This window comes from Aspergillus steynii, assembly GCF_002849105.1.
Source record: "Aspergillus steynii IBT 23096 chromosome Unknown P170scaffold_8, whole genome shotgun sequence".
NCBI lineage: Eukaryota > Fungi > Ascomycota > Eurotiomycetes > Eurotiales > Aspergillaceae > Aspergillus > Aspergillus steynii.
This window is the reverse complement of record NW_020194405.1, coordinates 1,730,463-1,755,000: the sequence shown is the minus strand read 5'-3', so window position 1 is coordinate 1,755,000 and position 24,538 is coordinate 1,730,463. Positions and strand designations below refer to the sequence as shown.

Here is a 24,538-nt window from a genome sequence, read left to right as displayed (position 1 = left end):
CTACAACAACCCCGGCCCAGGCAATACCGGGGTCCATGATCTCCAACACGCCCTAGCTGCTGCGGACTGTATCGGAGCGGAGAAAGAGGCCAAACACCACGTAGTAGTAGGGGATTTCAACCTCCACGACCGGCAGTGGTCAGGGCCTACCTACCCCCGCCCCGGGGGCAACCGCGAGAAAGTCAGCGAATTTAAAGAGCTGCTTGAAGCGGTCCCCCTAGCGGTCCTCACCCCGGAAGGCCTGGTCACCCGCCCAGCCCGCGCACGCAGGGACGAGGACGATCCCGAGGTAGCCGAGTCGGTTCATGTCGGCACTGCAATCGACCTCTGCCTTTGTACGTGGGGCCTAGAGGAACAGCTAATCGGTATAGGGGTAGACACCACGCTTGCGGGAGATTCGGACCACCTCCCGATATCGATCACCTTCAACATCCACCTCGTGGAGAAGACCCCCCGACCGAGGCGCAACTGGGCAGCCATGGACCTCGCACGGTTGACCCAGACTACCGCTGCCCTCCTCCCACCTCGCCCGAGCCTCTGCCTCCCCCAGGGTCTCTCTCTCCCCCTGGGCCACCCTGTGACGCCTGGCTAACTGGACGAGGCGGTCAGCCAGACCGTCAGCGCGATCTAGCAGGGGGTCGAACAATCCACCCCGTGGCTGCGCATCTCGGAACACTCGAAGCCCGGCTTCACCCCAGAGGCCCGCGATACCCAGAAGCAGGCCCGCCGCCTACGGAGGCAGATCAAACAGCGGGTCAGGCGAGGGCAGATAGTGCCTGAGGACCTCCGAGCTGCCCGCGCCCAGGCCGTGCGCGCAGGGAAGAAGGTTATGAAGCGCATCCGTACGACCAACTACCGCAGACGGGTGGAGGAGATTAGCGGCAGCACAGACAAGCTATGGCGTCTGGTCCGGGCGGCTAAAGGGGGCGGAGGGGTGCAGGCGTACACCCCGCCGCTCCGGGTGGGCGATACTATCCACTACGTCCCGGAGGCCAAGGCAGAGGCGCTCGCGAGAGTATTCTTTCCCGCTCCGCCCCCTGCGGACCTCTCCGACCTACAGGGATATGTATACCCACTACCTATTCACACGCCCCTTATCTCTGAGCGGGAGGTACGGGCAGCAATCGACCGGCCCGCCCCCGATAGAGCCCCAGGGCCGGACGAGATCCCAAACCGGGTCCTTCAGGCCCTGGGAGAGCACTGCGCGGAGTTTATCCCGTTGCTGACAGACCTTCTTAGACAGTGCCTAGGGCAGGGCTACTGCCCAGTGCACTTTCGGGAGTCACGTACAATTGCGCTGCGCAAGCCCGGGAAACCTGACTACAGCGTGCCAAAAGCTTACCGTCCGATCGCTTTGCTTAACACGGTGGGTAAGGCCTTAGAGAGCATCCTGGCCACGCGGTTAAGCTATCTGGCAGAGACGCACGGGTTACTCCCCCCTAACCACTTCGGAGGTAGGCGCGGCCGCGGTACGGACGCAGCTCTACACACAGTCGTGGAAATCATCCACTCCGCGTGGAAGCAGAATAAGGTAGTATCGATCCTCTACCTCGACATCTCAGGGGCCTTTGATAACGTATCCCACCCCCGATTACTCCACAACTTGCGCAAACGCGGTATCCCGATAGAGATTATCAACTGGATCACATCCTTCCTCTCAGACCGATATACTATACTCGTCCTACCCGAGCACACCAGTCCTAGGGCCCGAGTCAACACCGGGATCCCGCAGGGGTCTCCTCTGTCCCCGATCCTCTACATCTTCTACAACGCGGACATGATGGTTAGCCACCGTACGCAGAATATCGGGTATATCGACGACACTACTATTATCGCGGTAGGGGACTCGGAGGCCCAGAACTGCCGCACTCTCGAGCAGGAATTTCAGCTTACCTGCGTCCCGTGGTCGACCACCCACGCGTCGGTCTTCGCCCCTGACAAACTTCAGGTAGTCCACCACCACTGCCCGGTACGGCCATCTAGGAAACGCAAGAGGACAGTAGGCAGCCGGGGGCCTTCAGCAGAGCGGACAGCAGCCGCGAACCGCCCTAAGCGCAGTACCCGCAGGCCCAGAATACCGCTGGACATCCAGTCGGACGACAGCGAGGGGGACCTTGATTGGGACAACCGCTCCTGCTCGTCCCGCTCCTCCCGCTCGTCCACTTCCTCTACCCAGAGGCAGCCACGGGGACCCCCACCCAAGCCGGCCGACCCTACCCCGCTGGACCTCGGTGGGGGCCGGGTAGTGCAAGCCTCCCGCTCAGCACGTCTGCTAGGGGTGCAGCTGGACGAGAGCCTCTCCTTCGGGCCGCAGGTGGAACACGTGGAGAACCGCGCGTCCAAGGCCCTGCAGGCGATCAGCGCGCTGGGCGGGTCTAACTGGGGGGTGACCACTAAGGAGCGCAGGCATATCTATCTCGCTTGCGTAGTCCCGATCATTACCTACGCGGCCTCAGTCTGGCACCTCCCTAGGACCCACGGCCGGGTGCAGGCCTTCGATAAGCACCTAAAGGTCCTAACTGAAGTCCAACGCCGGGCAGGTAAGGTTATCTCCGGAGGGTTCAAACTGGTCGGAGCAGACGCCTTCAATGCGGAACTACACCTACTGCCCCTACACCTTCAGCTTCAGCAGACCCAGCTACATGCCCTCACCCGCCTCGCCTCCTCGCCCCTGTACGAGCAACTGGCCGCCCACCGCACGCAGCACCCGAACCGGCTGCTGGCCACCGCGGCGGAGCATACCGCTGCGGTACTAGAGGAGGCGCAAATAGGCGTACTCGCCCTAGAGACACGCATCCCCTACCCGGTCGCCCCGTGGTGGGAACCCCCCCTGGTTCGCATCGAGGCGTCCAAGAACCTCGCGATTACTCACCACGAAATCCACACGATCGCCTTCCCGCAGCGCGCGCGCCTCTATACAGACGGCTCAGGGATCGAGCGGGTGCCCGGGGGCCTGCGGGAGATAGGGGCCGCCGCGGTGTCCCACGATCATGGAGTCCGCTCCATGGCCTATATGGGGACGGAGCGGGAATACACGGTCCCCGCAGCCGAGCTAGCAGGGATTATTCTCGCCCTCCGATTAGCCCGGGACCACCCCCTCCTCTGCGGGCCCCTAGAAGTCTACACGGACAACCAAGGCGCCCTGCGTAACCTGATCTCCCCGGGACTCGGCTCGGGGCAGTACCTAGTGCGGGAGATCATCGAGTTGCTTGCCGAACGCCGTAGCGCGTACGGGGGATCCGGGGAGGTGGCGTTCTACTGGATCCCCGCGCACCTCGGCGTCCCCGGCAATGAGATGGCAGACGACGCGGCCAAGAGGGCCACCGGGTGGCGAGACCGAGCGCCCCCCGGGCCACCAGCCCCGCGCCTGTCGGATATCAACACCTGGCACCTCCGCTCCGCCGCCGGAGCGTGGGTCAAGGAATACATTAAGGAAGAATGGAGGAACACCTGGCGGCATGCGGCCCACGGCGGACACCTACGGCAATACCTCCCCGAGCTCGACGCGCGGTCGAAGGCGCTGCAGCGGTACGAAGGCCTCTCCGCCCCGCAGGCGAGCGCGCTATTCCAAGCGCGTACGGGTAAGATCGGGCTCAACCGCTTCCTTACCACGATCAACAGGGCGGAGGACCCCCTCTGCCCGTGTGGGAGGGCGGACGAGACTGCTGCCCACGCCCTGCGGTGCGAGAGGTACGCAGACCTCCGGCGCAGGCTCTGGGGCCCCGACTACACCACCCACCCGCAACAGGTAAAGGACGCCCTGATTGACCCCCGGCACGCCCCTAAAACCGCCCGGTTCCTTCTAGCCACGGGGCGCCTCCCCTACCTGCAGGGGATGGCCCGCCTTCGGGTCACGGAGGAAGGCCGGATGGAGGAGGTGCCGGAGGCCACCCAGGCGGAGGAACAAGAGATAGGAAGAGTGGAGGAACAATACGGAGCGGACCACAGAGCGGAGGATTTAGGGACCCCAGCGCAGGGGGCAGCAGAAGGGCCCGGGATCGCGGCGGTCCCGGGTAGTGGCCAAGGGCGAGATCCAGGAACGCAGCTGACTTAACTGTCTTATTTCTGGCTATATGATTCCCTGTTCTGTATCCGCCTGTATATATAGCAGGTATTCTTGATTTCGCGGTAGTGCTGGCGGTACGTGGGATCCCTAACGATGTTGACTACGCAGCTTGACCTTGCAGATATATATGTATATATATATATATATAAGGCAGGCAACTGGCATGGCAATACTCTAAGGATTCTGTGTGCCATGCTGCCACCGCAACTCCAGCGTGGCCCTGTACGGGTGCCGAAATGGAGGATAATGGAACGAATCAATCAATCAATCAATCAATCACTAGCTCAGGCCCCCGAGGCATGTAATAGATGGCCAAGTGGGCGAGGGACCGGGAGGCCCGAGGAGGGCTTATACCAACCCTGAACACCAACAACAGCCCCGCAGAGACCGCAGAGCAGAAGGTAGAGGCCTTCCAGAAGGCCTTCTTCCCCGTACCACCCCCAGCGGACCTCTCTGATATCGATTCGACCCCCCTACCCCCCCAGCTCGAATTCCCTGACCTCCAGCAACACGAGGTCCGCAAGTGCATTTACCGGGCACCCCCAGACAAAGCCCCCGGACCGGACGGCATCCCTAATAAAGTGTGGCACTGGCTCGCAGAGGTGCCCGCTTTCATGAGGGTGCTCACAGCCATATTCGACGCCTGCCTAAAGGTAGGCCACAACCCCCAGTACTTTCAGCAATCGACGACGGTCGTCCTCCGCAAGGCGGGCCCGAGGGATTACCGAATCCCTAAATCGTACCGCCCCATTGCCCTCCTGAACACCCTCGGTAAGATCCTAGAGGCGGTAGTGGCAGTGCAGATCGCCTACACCCTAGAGGAACATGGTCTGCTCCCGAAGGGCCACCTGGGGGGCCGGAAGGGCATCTCAGTCGACCACCTGATTCAGCTACTGCTCGACAACATCTTTAGCGCGTGGGGGAGCCGCCTAAAGGTGAGTATGCTACTCCTAGATATGGCAGGTGCCTTTGACAACATCTCCCACGCTCGCCTGCTTCACAACCTGCGCACGGTATAGCTCGGCCACTTCGCTAGCTAGCTCAAGTCGTTCCTTTCAAACCGACAGACCCGGATTCAGCTCCCCGGGTACCTCAACGACCTCCTACCCACGTCGACCGGGATCCCGCAGGGGTCCCCCATCTCCCCTATCTTCTTTCTAATCTTTAACACCCCCTTAATCAGAGTACTCCAGGTGTCGGGCTTCGAGGCGCTCAGGATGCAGCCCCCTGTGGGGGGCAGCGGCAGAACAGTACCATTCGGGTGGATTGACGATGCGTGCACCCTGGCCATCTCTTATAGCTACGCGGTAAACCAACGGCTACTGGAGAGGGCCCTAGATAAGACTGTGGTCTGGTCTAGGCGCCACTCATCAAAATTTGCCCCCGATAAATTTGAGCTTATTTATTTTCGGAATCCCCTAAACCCCGACCACGCAGTCGAACGCAGCGAGCCGGTAGAGTACGCGGCCCCCATGGGGGAGGAAGACCCTGAGAGCTGGGACATCCAGGAGGAGCCCCTAGGCCACAACTAACTGCCTATAAAGGACCGCGCAACTGGCTATATCATTAGGCCAGTTAAGCAAGCAAAGTATTTAGGAATCTAGCTAGACAATACTCTCTCTTTCAACACCCACCGCTCCAAGGCAGTGGCGAAGGCGAGCGGCAGTCTAGCAGCCCTCCGGAGCATCTCGGGCTCCACCTAGGGGACCTCTCTGCTAGCCATAAGAAAGATATATCTAGCAGTGGTAGTCCCCCAGATACTGTACAGGGTGACCGCCTGGTACAGCCCCTACAGCGGGCGAGCCAAAGCAGAGGAACTAAACCGCCTGGTCAATAAATTCGAGCGAATTCAGACGCGCGCCGCAGTGCTTATTAGTAGCGCCTTTCGAAACACCGCGGGTGCGACATTGGGGGTGGAACTCCACCTTCCCCCGGTACGCATCCAGATGCAACAAATCATTCAGAAAATAGTAATACGAATCCAGACTAGGCCAGTAAGGACCCTCCCTAGGGGGCTCTTATACCAGAGGGATAAGACAGTGGTCAAGCTGTCCGGCTACAGCCCTCTAGATGCGCTCAAGTGGAAAACAACTGGCCCCCTCTATTCGAGAGACCCGGGACAGCAGTAGGAAAGCAGAGTGGCCCACGTGCTTGCCCCGTGGGAGATGCCCCTCCGGTGCGTTATTAAGGGCGTAGAGGAGGCAATTAAGGCCCACGAGGAGGTCTGCCAGAACCATACAAGGCAGGTATAGTACTCGGACGGGAGCGGCTACTGCGGGCAAGTCAGGGCTGCAGCGGTCTCGATCCAGGCCAGTAAGTCCGCTAAAAGGCACCTAGGGACCGAGCTGGACTCTACAGTGTACATAGGCAAGCTAAAGGGGGCCCGAATGGCCCTGGAGAAGTATACTACGACTGCTCTGATCACGGTCTTCGCGGACAATCAGGCAGCAATCTTAGCTACAAGGAACCCTGGCCGTCTATCAGGGCAATACACCCTGCGGGCCATCTACAAGAGGGTGCGAGCCTTACGCCAGGGCCTACCAGAGGCAGATATAGAGCTACGGTGGATCCCTGCTCACATTGGAGTTAAGGGGAATAAGAGGGCAGACGTTGCTGCCAAAGATGCTGCGGTCAAATTAAGCTCTGCGGGGCAAACGCGGGGACCAGTCATACGCCTCGCGGCTGTAGTTAAGCGGGGCGTCAGGCAGAGCCTCTGCGAGCAGTGGGCGAAGTAATGGGGGAGGTAGAAAGTGGGTAAGCCAACAAGACGGCTACTGCCTGCCCCCGATAAGAAGAGTTTGAGGCAGTACGAACACCTCAGTAAATCGCACACGTCGATTATCATGCAGATGCGCACTATAAGGATAGGATTAAGACACTTCCTTTATAAGATTAAGCAGGTCGACTCGGACAGGTACCAGTATAATCTAAGGTCTCAGACCCCCGAACACGTCCTCCTAGAATACCCGCTGCACACCACCTACCGCAGGAAACTTATGGGAAGCCTCGGCTCGATCAAGGGGCTGCGTAGGCGTACGCAGGACTACAACGCAGTTATAAATCAACCGCAGGCGACCCACTACATCGCTAAATATATACAACAAACTAGCCTCCTCCAGCAGTTCCGATTCGCCCAATTTAGGGACAAAGAGAAGGAGGAGGCCCCGGGACCCAACAGCCTTCTAGAAGGTCTCGAACTAGACAACGAAGACGATGGTTACATGGAACTTTAGGGGTGGGGGTGAGGGTCTCGCCCCTCACCGGTGACGCATCCAGAAATGGAATAACTAAATAAGGGAACGCAGAAGGAGCGGAGGCGCCTCTAGATGGCGCAATAGACACGCGGCAGGCGTGTGGCAGCTGTGATTTAGTTGTGTGTTACTTTTTGATGGTTTACTGCGATTGTGGGATTTATATATACACGTATGTATACGGCGTTCGGAAGCAAAATTCTGCTTCGCTGGAGAAGCGCCCGCATAGCCTGTTGTTTCAATAGATAGGCTTCATCGGGTTAATAGAATTTTGATTGATTGATTGATTGATTGACTCTTTTAGAGCTGTTCAATTTCCTCCTTTTTTTTCAATGTCTCGTTGTCAACCACCTCTATCACCTCGTTCCTTTCTAAAGGCGTCTCGAGATGAGTTCTCCATCTGGCCAGATCGGTGCTGCGGTGGTCCCCCCTAGGGATCAGATTGATTATGGACCGCAGGGTACATTCAAACTTGACCTTTCGAACCCTCCCACGATCGAGGGGTTAGAGCGGAAGCTCAAGGGCCGTGAGAATTACGACATGTGGTGCAACAGAGTGCGAATTGTCTTGAAACCGCTCCATTACTTTCAGCTGCTTGATAGCTCGATTCCTCGTCCTTCGATTGACGATGCAGAGGACTTTAAGATCTGGCTCAAGCACTCAGAGTGGACGGTTTATTGGATCAAGCAGCAATTGTCGGATGACATGCTCAATCAGGTCGAGATGTCATCTGGCGCCTCCGAATACGCTGACGAACTGTGGGATGAATTGCGTCGTCTCTGCGTTGGCTCCGGCAGTAGGAGGTCTGAATCGCTTCTTCTTAACGCCATTCATTGCGATAGGAATAAGTTCGATTCGCTCGCCGCCTACATAAAGGGTTTTCAGCAAGCGGTTGAAGTTTGTTCGACCATTCATTGTCCCATTACCCCGTGGATGGCGACCCTCATATTGCTCGATGGCATTCGAAATGAATTGCCTGTTTTCTACGACCTAACCCACCATTCGTTGAAGGATGATATGGCTACTACAATGGAGTGGTCCCATTTTAAGAAGATCGCGGATGAAGCGGTCCTTTCAGCGAACCAGATTATCAACACCTCCTCTGCAGCACCCGCGGCAAAGGGCAGAAAGGGAAAGAATTCCCCTACGAACGCTCCTCCTGTTGAGAATACTTCTTCCTCGTTCACCTACCCTCCCCGGAAGCCAGAGAACGGTATGCGTGACTACACTCTTGCCGAAAAATGGCGGAATCTTCCTGAAGACAAGAAGATGGTCGACAAGGTGTGTGCCTACTGCAAAATTCGTGGCCACAAAACGACGAATTGTTTCTATCTTGCCCCTCATATCTGTCCTGATGACTGGTTGCCCGTGGAGGGCATGTAAGCGTCTGAATGGAAAGGTGGAACTCGTCCAAAGAAGGCCCCGAAATCCAATAATCCGCAGATGATTGCCTCTCAGCAGACTGAGGGCACATTCAACTTCTCCGGGCAGGCAGTATCATCCATCCCGGTTAGCAAGAAACATTAGATTATCGACAATGGCTCCGCGAATCATATGACTCCCGATCTATCCAGCTTCACGACCTACACGGAGTATGGTCCAGACGATTCCCCCTATGGATTTCAAACATCTAAGGGGCGGGATGCGGTGGCCAAAGGATATAGCTCAGTAACTATCCGACTTGATCAGCGTGATGGGACTCATGTTGTGTATGAGGTCCCCGCGTTCTACATCTTTAGCCTTGATTTCGGTCTTTTCGCGATAGAACGGGCGAAAGAGTCGATAAAGATATAGTAGAATCAACGGAACCAGACGCTTCGCCACTAGGATACGGATGAAGTCCTTAGGTTCTCCTATACAAAAGGGGGACTCCCCTTCCTCCTCACGATCAACCTTCCGCGTCGCCAGATCCTTAATTACTCGGGTACAGCGGTAAACATAATGACACTCCACCGCCGCCTAGGTCATACTGGGGATTTAAAGCTCAAATCGACCGTTACATCAGACCCAGAGACCACCATTGAAGGATCAAAGGGAACATGTGAAGCGTGTAAGGAGGCGAAAGCTAAGAGGATTATTTCTCGCATTCCCCAATCCAGTGATTCAGGAAGTCCATCAGAACTTTAGCATGCAGATATTCAAACGATCAAGCCAATTAGATATAATAATTTTAAATACTACCTTATTATGACCAATGCCTTGACGGCTTACACAGAGGTCCGTATGTTACGCACAAAGGCAGCTGCATCTACAGAGATGATTCTCTTCAACAAGGCCCATCGGGTTTAGGTTCACCATCACATTCAACGATGGCAGATCGATGGTGGCAGGGAGTTTTATAGATTTCAGAAATAGGCCAAAGATAAAGGCATCCAGATTAACGTCACGCCTCCCCGGACCCCTGAACCAAATAAACGAAGTAAAAGAATAGGCAGCTACATCAATCAAACTGCCCGCGCGATAATGATCAATTCTGGCCTCCCTACCCGGTTCTGGCCTTTTGCGGTAAAAACAGCTTATCGTATCATTAATCGCCTTGTTCCCCATGGTGGTTCGAAAAATCCTGTCCAGAAATGGCGCGAATTCTACAAAGTTCTTGATCAGAACCCGTCCCTTAACTATCTGAAGATTTTTAGCTGCAGGGCGTATATTCATATCCCTACTGAGGATCGCGTCCGGTCAGAAAAGATGGCCCCTAGAGCGAGGGTTAGCTATCTGGTTAGATATGAAGGCGATCATAATCACATCTATATGGTTTGGTGTCCTGCAGACGATAAGATCTACAGGTCAGAGAGCATTACCTTCAATAAGGGCGATTCATATGGCTCGGACCATAATAACAACACTCCAGCGGTATCCCGAACGGATCCTAATAAACCGCTTGAACCCGAAGGGGGTGCAGCGGTCAAATATCCGGGGATTCCTATTCAGATGGACCCTGAGGCGGTTCCGGATACGTCGTCCATTCAGGACAGAGCAATCACAGTCTCTCATACCCCTACGCCTGGTCCTTCCCAGCAAACAATTAGTTCAGCCCCTGAGATCAATCCTATTCCCATAGATTCGATTGTTGAAACCCCGGAGTACAATAATAATAATCATGCCATAGCAATTCATAACATGATTATCCCCCCGGTTTCATTCTAAGGCACAGTCCCTGGTTCTTTCCCTTCCCGATCCACCTCTCCAGCTAAAATGGGATCCACAAGATCCTCCGTTTCACCGACACGTACGTCCGCGAGATCGACGAAGGGGCAGAAGAAGGAGGACCCCAATATGGTTGATTCTTCAAAGATCAGGTTCTCAGGGGGTGCCTTGCCGGCTTCCCTATTCACAGATTTAAATCTTCCTAACTCTAAGATCAAAGCTCACAAAGTCTCCGTTCCCTTAACCCTTAAGGAGGCGTTAAACTCTCCATTTGCCTCTAAATGGCTTACTGCGATGAAGGTTGAATACGATAAACTATACCACAAGGGCACCTTTAAGTTTGTCTCCAAAACCAAGCAAAAGGGGTCCAGGATTCTATACAAGAAATAGGTTTATAACGTCAAGAAGGACAAAGAGGGCATTATTCTCCGCTTTAAAGCTAAATGGGTGGCTTGCGGCAACATGCAGAGGATCAGAATTGATTTTAATTCAGCTTATACACCAGTCGTCTCTAATATTACAGTCAAGATAACCCTGACTGCCATATTGATCCATAGCCTTAAATTAGAACAGTTTGATATTATCACTGCCTTCCTGCATTCCAAGATGGACCGGGAAAACATTTATATGATTCAACCGGTGGGATTTAAGGCCGAAGGCAAGCGTTTTTACCGTCTACGCAAAGCGATTTATGGACTACGTCAGGTAGGTCATCTCTAGAACAATACGGTGGATGAGAAGTTGAAATCCATAGGATTTCATTCTTTTACAGAGGACCCTTGCCTCTATCTACGTCCTACGGAAGATTCAATCGAGATTATCATCTCCTACATTAATGATTTTATCGTAGCAGCAAAGACAACGTCCGGAATTAACACTTTTTAGAATAACTTCTCCTCATCCTTCAAAAGCAAACATTTAGGGGAACCCACCAGATTCCTGGGCAGCTCCATTGAACAGGACCGGGAGAAGGGGTATAAAAGTCTACGTTAACGCCGCCCATCAGAATCATCCAGATGGTAAATCCTCCGAGAGATATATCATCTTTTATGCGGGATCCCCTATTTCCTGGTCCGCGAAGAAGCAGACCATGGTGGCCCCATCTTCTACTATCGCCGAGTTAATTACATTCGACCGTGCGGTAAAGGAAGCCTTATAGATTAAGAAATTGGCCATTACCCTACTAATTTAGAAGGATTCCTCTAGTTCTAATAACCTACTTTCACCCATTATCATCTCTACAGATTCAGATAATGCGGCCACAATTGTCAAGAAATCTGGCTACATTGCCACCACCAAATGGCTTGATAATCGGTATTTTTTCATAAAGGATCAGTTCAAAAAGAAAGCTATCACCTTCTCCAGGGTCAATACTAATCAGAATCCCGCTAACGGCCTAATTAAACCCCTAGATCCAACAAAATTTGTGGTATTTCGATCCCTCCTTCGCCTTAGACCTTACGCATAGCATTTTACACTGTGTTGGCCATGCCACCCATAAATTCAATGAATCTCATAAAATTCGGCGAATTTTGGCCAAATCTTTCATTAAAATAGCCTAACACAGTGAATTCATTCATTCCTTATTCACCGCAGGTGGCCGTATGAAATCGATTAAATTAACCCCCCCCCCCCCTCCATCCCCATTTCTTCCTCCTACACCACCTCAATCTCCTCATTTTTGGCCTAATTGACCATACATACTTTCGTTCAAGCCATACTTATGGCGTTTTGGCCTAACTAGCCATACATATAATCGTGGGCTAAACCTCTGCGAGGACATCCTGCCGTCTTCTGGCCCCTCAGGCACTCGCTCATCTCAGAAAAGGATATTTTACTCCATTTTTCCGTTTTTCCGTCCCCTATGTGGGATAATTCAGTCTCTCTACCTTTAGACAGTGGTTCTTTACTCTCGCAAACACAGAATAGAAAAATCCACTATAGGCTCGGCGAAAGGAATCACAATCAGACCCTTCGTCGGGCCCCAGTACACCCAGACCCTCCGACATGGTTTTAAATCCGAGTCACGGCATTTTATCAACCTGTTTCCCTTGTCTACGCCTGGCCTCCGCTTTTGCCGCCATTATTAAGTTTGTTTATTACTCTTCGATAAATTAAAAATCCTCCTTCCTGCGCAGGGAGCGCAAAATTCACAAGTACAAGTTCCCTACGCAGGATCCACGAATACAAGCAGGCCAGCATTCGGTTGCTCAAATCAAACACAAAAAAGAAAGATCCGAATCCTCAATAACACCCTAATAGAACTGCGGGTGTGCTCAATCCACCCGTGATCGTTCGTTCGTTAGTTTACTCCTCCTTTTTCGGCGCCTTGGTCTAGGTCTCCCTGCATCCAGCGTATCAAGGAGAAGACCTCTCCTATTCCTCCTCCCGAGAGGAAAAAGCGAGGAAGACCCGCCGGCACCAAGAAGGCAACTTTACACCAAGCAGGCGACTTTACACCTTCATATTGCGACTGCATGATGCAGTTCCCCGTTTAGATATCTCATTTCATTATTCCACGGAGATGACGCGATCCCCAACCCACCGTGGGGACGGAACCCACAGGTGACTCTGGTTTGCATCCTCGTGGTAGTGAAGCCATTAATTCATTCAATTTGACAAAGTTTTATGGGATATCTACGGTTTCGGAGTGTGGTTCCCTAAGTGGGGTGTTTGTTTCATTCGGGATCGTTTTCCGCTTTCATTTTGTTGTTTTATTTCCCTTTTTTGATTAAATCATGTATCCCCCTATTTTGTTTCCCTATTTTAGGCGATTTCTGGCTTCATTTTGCCCTGAGGGGGTGTGTTGGAACCTCCCACTACATTGGCGGTAGGTTCCGGGAGTTGCATGGCTCATTCCGCGATGCAGGTCATGTGATCATGGCTATATAAGCCATGGTCCACCTCATGTATGTAGAGAGATCATCCAATTCTATCATCATTCTCTTTGGAGTTCGTCCCAATAAATTATACCGCCTTATCGCCCTTCTTAATACCCTCGGTAAGATCCTGGAGGCGGTAGTGGCGGTATAGATTGTGTATATTTTAGAAGAATACGGTCTGCTCCCGAAGGGCCACCTGGGGGGCCGGAAAGGTATCTTGGTTAATTATCTGATTTAGCTCTTACTTAATAATATCTTTAGCGCGTGGGGGAGCCGCCTAAAGGTTAGTATGCTACTCTTGGATATAGCAGGCGTCTTTAATAACATCTCCCACGCTCGCCTGCTTGATAACCTGCGTACGGTATAGCTCAGTTATTATGCCGGCTGGCTCGAGTTATTTCTTTCGAACTGACAGACCCGGATTTAGCTTCCCGGGTACCTCAGTGATTTTCTACCTACCTTAACTAGGATCTCGCAGGGGTCCCCTATCTCCCTTATCCTCTTTCTAATTTTTAATATCTCCTTGATTAGAGCACTCCAGGTGGCGGGGGTCGAAGTGCTTAAGATGCGGCCCCCTGTAGGGGGCGGCAGAATAGTCCTGTTCGGGTAGATTGATGATGCGTGCACCCTGGCCATCTTGTACAGCCATGTGGTTAATCAATGCCTGCTAGAGAGGGCCCTAGATAAGGCTGCGGTCTGGTCTAAGTGCTATTCGTCGAAATTCGCACCTGACAAGTTTGAATTAATTTATTTTTGAAACCCCTTAAACCCCGATCTAGGAGTCGAACGCAGCGAACCGGCAGAGTATGTGGCCCCTGTGGGGGAGGAAGATCCCGAGAGCTAGGATATCTAGGAGGAACCCCTGGGCCATGATTAACTGTTTATAAAGGATTATGTAACTGGCTATATTATTCAGCCAGTTAAGTAAGCGAAATATCTTGGAATCTGGCTGGATAAGACTCTTTTTTTCGGCACCTACCGCTTTAAGGCAGTGATGAAGGCGAGCAGTAGTTTGGTAGCCTTTTAGAGTATCTTGGGCTTTACTTAAGGGACCTTTTTGCTGGCTATAAGAAGAATATATTTAGTAATAGTAGTCTCTTAGATACTATACAGAATAACTGTCTGGTACAGCCCTTATAGCGGTAGGGTCAAGGCGGAGGAACTGAATTAGCTGGTTAATGAATTTGAGCGAGTTTAAATACGCGCCGTGGTACTAATTACGGCATCTTTTGGAACACCGCGGGTGTAGTCTTAAGGGTGGAACTCCATCTCTTTTTAGTATGTATTTAGATATAACAAATTATTCAGGAAATAGCTATATAAATTTAGACTGGGCTAGTAGGAACCCTCCCTAGAGGGCTCCTGTACTAAAAGGATAAAGTAGTAGTTAAACTATCTGGCTATAACCCTTTAGAGGCGCTCAAGTGGAAGATAAATGGCCCCTTTTATTTAAAGGACCTAGGGCAGGTATAGTGGGAAAGTAGAGTAGCCTATATGCTTGTCTTGTGGGAGATGCCTCTCTAGTATATTATTGAGGGCGTAGAGAAGGCGGTTAAGGCCTATAAGGAGGTTTGCCGGAATTATACACATTAGGTGTGGTATTCGGACGGGAGTGGTTACTGCGGATAAGTTAGGGCTGTAGTGGTCTTAATCCGGGCCGGCAGGACTGTTAAGAAGTATTTAGGGACCGAGCTGGACTTTATAATATATATGGGCGAACTGGAGGGGGCCCGAATAGTCTTAGAGAAGTATATTACGGCTGCTTTAATTATAATCTTCACGGATAGCCAGGCAGTGATTCTTATTATAAGGAACCCTAGACACCCCTTGGGGTAGTACGCCCTGCGGGCTATTTATAAGAGGGTTCGAGCTTTACGCCAGGGCCTATCAGAGGTAGATATAGAGCTACGATGGATCCCTGCCTATATTAGGGTCGAGGGGAACGAGAGGGCAGACGTTATTGCCAAGGATGCTGTAGTTAAATTAAACTTAGCGGGTCCCGCGGGGGTGTTAGCGCGGGGACTAATTATACGCCTCGCGGCTGCAGCTAAGCAGGGCGTCAGGCAGAGCCTCTTCGAGTAGTAGGCGAAGTAATGGGGGAGGCAGAAAATGGGCAAGCCCATAAGATGGCTGCTGCCTGCCCCTGATAAGAAAAATTTAAGGCAATACAAACACCTTAATAAGTCGCACACGTCGATTATTATGCAGATGTGTATTATAAAAATAAGGTTAAGGCACTTCCTCTATAAAATTAAGCAGGTTAACTTAAATAAATGCTAATATGATCTAGGGTCCCAGATCCCGGAACATATCCTCTTAAAATACCCGCTGCACACTACCTACCGCAGGAAATTTATAGGAAGCCTCAACTTGATTAAGGGACTATATAAGCATACACAAGACTATAACATAGTTATAAATCACCCGCAGGCGACCTGTTATATCACTAAATATATACAACAAACTCGCCTCCTCCAGTAATTCTGATTCGCTTGATTTAGAGATAATAAGGAGGAGGAGACCCCGGAACCTAGCAGCTTTTTAGAAGGTCTCAAACTAGATAACGAAGACAATGGTTATATAGAACTTTAGGGGGAGGCGAGGGTCTCGCCTCTTACCAGTGATGCACCTAGGGATGGAATAACTAAACAGGGGAACGTAGAAGGAGCGAAGGCGTCTCTAGATGGCGCGGTAGACACGCGGCAGGCGTGTGGCAGCTGCTTTTAGTTGTGTTTTGCTTTTTGATTGTCTACTGTGATTGTGGGATTTATATATGGCGTATGGAAGCAAAATTCTGCTTCGCTGGAGAAGCGCCTGTATAGCCTGTTGCTTTAATAGATAGGCTCCATCGGGTTAATAGAATTTTGATTGATTGATTGATTGATTGATTGGTTGATTGGTTGGCAGGTAACCTGCTACGTCGATAATTATATGCAGTAAACTGGCCTTCTTTAGCAGTTCCGATTCGCCTAGTTCGGGATAAAGAGGAGGAGGAGGCCCGTAGCGGGCGTGTGGCAGCTGCTTTTTTAGTTGTGTTTTGTTTTGCTTTTTGATTGTCTACTACGTTTGTGGGATTTATATAAAAGGCGTACGGTTCGCGGAATTCTGCTTCACTAGATAGGCTTCATCGGGTTAATAGAATTTTGATTGATTGATTAATTCTAAGATCAAACGAGGTGTTCGCAAACAATGCACAAGATTAAATGTGCAATAAAGCGTCTACCTCATAGCACCTTCGTTTTCATCCATTCACTGGTCCCGACACCGAGATTGAGGCCGTTACGGGCCCACCAGCGTCGGACACGTCCTTCTGCGCCGGAGACGGGGTCAGCGTCTTCAAGGGCTTCTTCAATATCGCAGGTTTTGAATTCTACACGTAGGCCGCTCTGTCGCCACCATTCGAGCACGTTGTCGTGGCCGTTCTTGGTCGGACCCACGAGCAATTGACAGTCAAAAATCATTTTGGCGCCCTTGAGACGGTACCAGAAATCGAGGACGTGGACGTGTCCGTGGGTGCTAGCGATGCGGGCCACCGATTCGGCGTGACTGTAGGGGATGCCCGAAGCATCCCACCAGGCGATAGATTCGGTGCGACCGGATTGAGCGGCTAGCAGGACGGATTTTCCGACTTTCAGAGGGATTGGGTTGGAGGGAGGGGCTTTGTCCGAGGCGTCCTTCCACCATTGCAGCACGTTAACGCGGCCCTCGGCACTGGCGGACTCCAGTGCCCGCTCCGTATATCGGAGTTCTAGGCCGGATGTCCTCCACCATTCGAGGACATTGACAAAGCCGGCGCGAGAGGCTCCGTCCATCGCGTCCGCGATGTATTCTTTGTTAGGGAGTTCAGGCGCATCACGCCACCATGTCAAGATATTAGGATTCCCATAGATCGCAGACGCACGGTAGGGGAGGTTAGTGAGGCGAGAAGTCGTCCAAAGCAAATCAAGATGATTCTCTGTGAGATAGGAGAGGATGTCCGTTCGTGAGAACTTGGAGATGAGATGGCATGATAGGTCGGATATGGGTTTCCATCGTGGGAGACTGTCAATGCGCTTTTTAATCGCCCCGAAAGATCCGCGCAATATCGTATACTCCAAAGATGCCGGAGTTGACATCTTCAATAGGTGGTTCTGCCATTCCTTGGGTACAGGCAGATTTGTCGGAATGCCAACAGCTTTGGCGATCTCCCAATCGTGTAATTGGTCCTCAAAAATGTTCAGCCACAATTCTATGGGCAGTGCAGATGGGCCGTGTTCAAGCTTGTCGGAACGACCTGCAAGATGCCGTAATGTTGACAGCGAAGTGGTTCCGGATGATATCGTATCCGATGCGACGGACTGTTCAAAGGAATTCCCCGGGGGGATATTCGAGGGAATGGCGACTTGCGAAAAGGATAATCCTAGGGTCCTTTCAATTGTTTCATGGGTTTCATTCAGACTATCCCAATGTAACTGGACCAGTTCCTCCGGATCGGTAGATTTCATTAAGACTGGCGTGACGATATGAATCCATGGCCAAAACTGACTGACTTCCCCTAGCTGTCTACTACTTAGAGGATGGTGCCATTCCGAGACGGTCATGCCAGGTATTAAGACGACTGGTTTGGTCGATATCCAACCGCGGAGAAGTGCCAACGTCAATGTATTCGTCAGGCCCGACAGCATCGATCCTAATGTGCCAGCATCAATAGGAGCGATAACGAGCATGTCAGCCCAGTCGCATAGCTCTGCCGCCTTTGCTCTCAACCATTTCCGAGCACCCGTCTTTTTTTCAAATGTCTGGCTATCGACCGTATCCATGTAGTGAGGTACTTTGCTCGCTCCTGAGAGAAGGGCCGACGGTTCGTCCGTGATCAATCGGAGCTCGATTTCGGGATGCTGGACCAGCGAAGGGAGGACATTTCCAACGAACGCGCTCTCCGTTGAGAGTAACACACGTTTCCGGCGAGAAGGTGCTGAAGTCGGGCCACTGCTTACAGAATCCGGATGTATTTGCGATCCATTATGTTCGGCCACTTCCACGTCGCCCTTTTCATCAATCTCCATGTCAGTCGACCAGCCACACTTCGAGAAGGTTTTTGCACCTCTTGGCGTAGGAATGTTTGCCTGGGATCCCACTGCCATGTCAATACGATAAAAGATCAGATATAAGAGGCCAGACCAACAGAGCAGTGACCAGGGTGTGGCGATAGGCAGTGTTTTTTCAATGGCGGAAAGAAAATCGGATTTCGAGGATGTAGGGCAAATCGAAGCGAGCCACAGGGGGGAGTGGCAAGGCGCGCGACGATAGAATCAAGAAGAAAAAGACGAAAAGAAATAGAAAGGTGGCTGTCTGTACCTTACTACCCCAGCGAGAAACCCGCAGCCGGCGCGGGAGGGAAATCCGGTGATAGGTCGGCCAACGGACGCAGTTCTGAGTTGTTTCGAATGGGATAATACTTCAGGGGCGCCCGAGCAACTTTCCAGCAGACCACGCTAGCCAGGCCATTAGGTGATTTGCATTTAGAAGCCGCACGTGTTGCACGATTCGTGGTATGATCGAGAGAGCCGACGGGAAGCGGTGTGGCTTGTTTGGGTGATCTGGAGCTTTGGGCGTGAATCTGGAGCGTCTCCGCCCAGTCGCCACGTTGGAAGATCTGAATGGAAAAGGAAGGAAAGGGAGGAAACAACGCTGGGCACAATGAGTTCGAGTCCCACGGGGGGTTTATGAAGAGGGTGAAGGACGGGGGATTCGCAGCGTACATACGGAGTGATCGAGGAAGCGCCACGGGCGGAAGTCGAATGCTGCAAGGATTATGTAATTCTTTCCACGGGACCATGGCCCGGCCTGGCCTCCTGATTGGTCCGTCGCCCCTTCTTGCCTGAGGCCGACAGGTCCTTCCGCATTCGGCCATTCCGGGTTACCTCATCCACGCGCATGTTGCATGTTTTATGCCATGCATAATGTTATGCATTTTGCCTGATCCTTGAGGCACTGACGCCCGGAACACGGCTGCCTTGCCCCTGATCACGTGACACCACTGCGGCTGAAACCAGGGACATCCCTCGACAGTCTATTTTTAGCAACGGAGCGTGGTTTGAACCCGTCGCTACGCCGTATACTCCGTAACCAGTAGTACCTACAGGCCATGGACGTTCGCCTGGTGTCTCCGGGCATCGCATGTGGGCGGGGTGGGGGACTCGGTCCATCGGTCGGTCGTCCAGCAACCGGCTCGAGCGAGAAGCGAGGGACACCAGAGCCCATCAGTGTGCTGCGGGGAAGGACCGACCAAGCCATCGGAGGCTGGGGGATTGGGGGCTGTGTGATCGGTCTCCTGTGCCCTTGCTGGAGAGCGGCAGTCCGTACGCCGTACTTTGTCGAGTATGCTGGACTGGTTGTCCGAAGCACTACACCGTATGTACGGAATATGTGAGTAGACCCAGTAGAGTGTCCCTGTAGGCTGTAGATCCCCCGGTCCATCGCGATGCCGCGGAACGAAGGCGAGGGCGACCGCGGAACAACGGACCGCATCGGGCTAGTTTTTCCGGCCGCCGGCCGCCTAGTGCTGACGGGCGACGCGCTGATTGGCCCAGTCGACGGCTTGGCGGCTGGGGCGGCACGACGGAGGATTGGCCGGTTGGGCGCCAAGGCAGGCATTGGCAGGCTTGGCGCCGAGGGCCAGACGCCCCCTTAAAATTGATGATTTGGCGGCGTTGCGCTTTGGTTTCTTCTCCCCTCGACGCCGGTCGGTCTGCGGAGAAAGACTTCCTTCTTCCATACCTGCCTGACCTCCCCGTAGCCTAGACATCCCACCCCTTCCCCCCCGGACGATGCGTCTTCTGTCCGGCCGTCAATTATGCGGGGCAGCCCTGCTGCTGCTCCAGGCCCAGCCGGCCCTATCCGACCTCAGTGTCGTCGCTACTAACGATGGTAGGCCACTCCCCAATGTAGATATGCACCGGCTGTGCTAATGTTTCTCGCCGCCAGACTCGTTGAAGAAGGCAGCCAAGTCCATCGTGGCGCCTATGATGCAGTTTTACGAGCAGAATCAGACTGAGGGCATCCCCGGCAAGCTTACTGACACCTGGTATGTCGCTGGCAGCATGTTCATGACTTTAATTCAGTACTGGCAAGCCTCGGGCGATGACTCTCAGAATAAGATTGTCTCCCACGATCTCATGTTCCAGTCCGGAGAGAACTACGACTTCTTCTCCCATAATGTTAGCCAGTGGCTAGTATGTGTGCCCCCGCTTTCCTATTATCTTGCCGTCCTGTCCTTAAAATACTAACCCGTAATCTGCAGGGAAATGATGATCAGATGTTCTGGGGCCTGGCTGCTATTACTGCGTCTGAGGTCGGCTTCCCTGAGGTCGACGGGAAACCCTCGTGGACCTCGCTGGCGCGTGCTGTTTTTAACATGCAGGTCGGCCGTTGGGACACGGGCACCTGCGACGGTGGTATTCGCTGGCAGATCTGGCCCTACCAAGCCGGCTACACCATGAAGAATGCCATCTCCAACGGCGGCCTGTTCGAGCTGGCCGCTCGCCTGGCGCGCTTCACCAAAAACGAGACCTACGCCGACTGGGCCGATAAGATCTGGGACTGGTCGGCCACTACCCCTCTGCTGCAGACCAAGAAGTGGTATATCGCCGACTCTACTTCCAATGAGAAGAACTGTAAGGATTCCGGAGACAACCAGTGGACCTACAACTACGGTACCTATCTAGCCGGCGCTGCATTTATGTACAACCATGTGAGTTTCCCCTTGCACTCGTCATCCGGCATAGTATTACCAGCTGACACGCCGCGAAGACCAACGGCAATGACAAATGGTTGGAGCGGGTCAACGGCCTGCTAGACTCGTCCATAGAAAAGTTCTTTCCGAAGAAATACGGCGGTAATGTCATGTCTGAAGTCGCCTGCGAGCCCATCCTATCCTGTGACCGCAACCAGCTCTGTTTTAAAGGCTATCTCTCTATGTGGATGGCTTTCACGGCCATCCTGGTACCATCCACCCGTGAGAAGATCCTGCCTAAGCTGCACGGTTCTGCCGAGGCGATCGGTAAGCAGTGTTCGGGCAAATCGGATAACCTATGTGGTGTAACGTGGGGGAAAACGACCTGGGACGGCGTGCAGGGGCTGGAGGTACAAATGGCGGCACTAGGTGGTATCACAGCGAACCTGATGGTCTCTAAGACACAACAACCGAAGACCATCGACGATAACCCAGACGCCAAAGAAACCCAGATCCCGACCAGCGGGGACTCGGACCCGTCCGAACCCTCGCCTATCGAAACGGCTGATCGCGCCGGAGCCTGGATCCTGACCGTTATCATGATTGCTGCTGTTACTGGTGCTGTCGGCTGGCTGGTGAAGTCGTAAGAGCGATAGCCTGTATACTTGGCAGAGGGCGATTTGTTGTTAGATAGGCTTTTGTTATTTTGCTCTTAGATAACTCGCGCGATTTGGGGTTTACTCTTGGTGAATCGGTGTTTGGGATAGGAACTGCTTTCAATCAATCAATTAATCAAAATTCTGTTAACCCGATGAAGCTGTTGATATATGAGATATTGCAAGGACTACCCATTGCCCTGCTTGGGGTTTTGGTCTAGTGGTAATATCAGGAACATGTTCAGAGAAGCCTATCTATTGAAGGACTGGTCTCTTTTAGAGGTTTATCTCTTTTGTTGTGTGGGTTTAAGACGTCATTTTTCGGTTCTTTGTTCAAACAGTGAGAAGATCTATTCTTTATAACTTTGGCTGATTTGCCTGCAAACCTTTTCTCATTCTTTTTATCTAGATTAGACAACAAATTGTAAGTTGCTTTCTTCATGATTTTTGGTTTTAATTTCTATTTTCCTTACTTTCTACAGTATCATCTTCACATAAAGCCTTTTGATATCTTGTAATTTTTACATAAACCTGTCTAATTATCTACAACTCTGGACAATACAAGGCGAGCTAGTTGAACATAAACTATCTGCATTTTAATCAAATCGTACCTAATTCACATCTATTTTAATGATGCTCACAAGTTTCATAAACAAAACTTGATATCATTAGGGTTCTATATAGGAAACAGGGGGAGGTCAGATATTAAAGCCTAAGGCAGTATTACAGATATTAACTCAGAAGTTGTCCTCCTCAGAAACATCTATACTATCCTCATTCTCATCCAGTCCCTCAAAGATCATGAACTGTTCATTCTTGGCGTCTGTGTCGTCTAGGACAATATTACCATCCTGGACCTCGCAGTCCTTAAGCACGGATTCGCGTCCAACCTTGCTGCGTTTCCCAATGATACAGCCGGTCAACACACAGCGCTCGCCGATCACCGCGTTGTCGAGGACGACGCATCGGGTGAGACGAGCGCCGCTGCAGATTTTCGTGTTAGTGCCGATGCAAGACTCCTTGATGACACACTTTTCTTCAACGGTCACGTTAGGAGCGAGTAGGCAGTCGGCCTTAGTAACCACACAGCGCTGAGCGACACCTTCCGGGGAGGCGATCTTCTGGTTGTGTGCGAAGGGAGAGGCGTCAGTACGGCCAACCTCCTCGATGGATTCTAGTTTGGCGAGACGGAGGGACGTTGCCAGAAGGACACGGGAGCTGTCAACACGGCGAACGAATGGCGTGGATTCCTTCTGCATATACGCGAGAATAGGGGGGACTTCGACCGTCTCTTGGGCACCAGCCGTGGAATCCGACTCAGGGTTGTTCGTGCGCTGTTCCGTGTCCTTGTGTGCCGATGAGGCATGCGTGGTGGTGCTCATTCCCCGGAGATCAATATCTTCCTCCTCCAAAACCTGGCCGTTAACGCTCCCGTTGTCATCAACATTCTCACTCTGCCGGCCTCCCAGAATGTGATTAATTCCGAGCTTCTCCGCCAGCCCGCGCTGCCACCTGGACTTGGCCCAGTAGCCAATGAGATCTTCACTGACGGATTGTAGCTTGTCCTGGTGAAGGGCCAATTCCTTGACCCAGTAGGGGAACACGTAAAGATGCGCATCGCGATAGCTGGTAAGCATCTTGACCTGCGCGTGTTTCTCCACCAAGGAATGACGAACAAGGAAACCCTTGTCCTCTTCGAGCCTCTCCTTCACGGTATCCATGGGCATCGACATAGCCAGCTTGGAAAGCTCGTATCGCGAAATCGCGGGCACCTCATCCTGCTCGAGAGGCGCGACAGCCACAAAGTCTCTAACTCCGCCCTTGACATCCTCCTCCGTGCCTTGTGTTTGATAGTATACGCTCAGACCACTCCGAGGGCCCCCATGCTCGCCTCCGGGACCCAAGGAATTCGGACCGAAGGCATTGCGCCCCTCCCAGACCATCCATGACTCAAGCAGCGATTCACCGGGGATTTCGCAGATCAGGTCGCAAGGGAGAAGGAGGAAATCAGATTTAATGCAAGCTTGCACCTCGGGCAGACGGAGGATTTCGGCAGTTCCGGACGTAAGTTGGAGGTCCTGGTTTGGTTAGCTCGCGAATTCCGCAATGACCGACTTCACCTTACCTTAGGGGCGAGGACTGTCGGGGAAGGCGAGGAGAGAGACGTGAGGTAGGGGTTCTGTTGTAGAGCGGCCTGGAGAGGAGCGACAGCAGAAGGAGGAGTGATCAGTGTAATATCTAAACCAGTCAGTCTATGCGTCTGTGGTAATCGCAAGAACTTCGCCTGGGCGCTTTCACTCACCTGTAATTCCTGATCGCTTGCAGAAATCCAACGGGTAGTAAACCATTGGGCGATTGGCGACAGGAATGAGGCATTTCGGGTACTCTTCCGGATTCGAGGTGAAGGTATTCAGTGAGACACCAGGCCCACAGAGGATCAAGGCCTGGAAGCCCGTGGCAGGTACGGGGATCGAATGCGGCATTTTGAGTCAATGAAGCCCCGCGGGACAAAGGTGGGATGAAATGAAAGGCTGCCAAAGAGAGATGGGGTGATTCTAGAGGCTGCAAATAGGTCGGATTGGCGTGTACGATGGAAGAAAATAGAACGCCTCTGAAATAAGGCTTTGCGATTGTCTGCGAAAGCTCTGGACGCGAGAAGGAGGGTATGATTCACGTCCCGCTCGACAATGAAAAGGGAAGTTTTTCGGGCGACCCTCGTCACGTGAAGATAGCTATTCTGCTAATTCCCACCGCCTTTTGTGATAGCATCGCCTGCAAATATTGAAAGGCATGGGAACTCGGAAAACGTAGAGATTGGTGGT

General features: G+C 52.5%; 5 protein-coding genes across 5 annotated transcripts; 2 read left to right on the top strand and 3 right to left on the bottom strand.

The window, feature by feature from the left end:
* Positions 1-7,704: 7,704 nt before the first annotated feature.
* P170DRAFT_479857 (uncharacterized protein) lies at positions 7,705-8,700 on the top strand (the record flags this gene model as incomplete). The annotated part of the gene is made up of 1 exon (XM_024853727.1): positions 7,705-8,700. The coding sequence occupies one exon, from the start codon at positions 7,705-7,707 to the stop codon at positions 8,698-8,700; it is 996 nt and encodes a 331-aa protein (XP_024700642.1).
* A 7,860-nt stretch (positions 8,701-16,560) lies between these two features.
* On the bottom strand, positions 16,561-18,777 carry P170DRAFT_392105 (uncharacterized protein). Its single transcript, XM_024845958.1, has one exon. It carries the CDS (start codon positions 18,467-18,469, stop codon positions 16,571-16,573), a length of 1,899 nt encoding a protein of 632 aa, XP_024700641.1. The 5' UTR covers positions 18,470-18,777; the 3' UTR covers positions 16,561-16,570.
* P170DRAFT_280047 (uncharacterized protein) lies at positions 18,445-19,356 on the bottom strand. Its single transcript, XM_024843187.1, has one exon. It carries the CDS (start codon positions 19,237-19,239, stop codon positions 18,688-18,690), a length of 552 nt encoding a protein of 183 aa, XP_024700640.1. The 5' UTR covers positions 19,240-19,356; the 3' UTR covers positions 18,445-18,687.
* A 994-nt stretch (positions 19,357-20,350) lies between these two features.
* On the top strand, positions 20,351-21,707 carry P170DRAFT_367123 (glycoside hydrolase family 76 protein; the record flags this gene model as incomplete). The annotated part of the gene is made up of 3 exons (XM_024844790.1): positions 20,351-20,560; positions 20,629-21,078; positions 21,138-21,707. 3 exons carry the CDS (start codon positions 20,351-20,353, stop codon positions 21,705-21,707), a joined length of 1,230 nt encoding a protein of 409 aa, XP_024700639.1.
* A 746-nt stretch (positions 21,708-22,453) lies between these two features.
* P170DRAFT_366669 (translation initiation factor eIF2B subunit gamma) lies at positions 22,454-24,199 on the bottom strand (the record flags this gene model as incomplete). The annotated part of the gene is made up of 3 exons (XM_024844767.1): positions 22,454-23,794; positions 23,842-23,954; positions 24,019-24,199. 3 exons carry the CDS (start codon positions 24,197-24,199, stop codon positions 22,454-22,456), a joined length of 1,635 nt encoding a protein of 544 aa, XP_024700638.1.
* Positions 24,200-24,538: the final 339 nt, after the last annotated feature.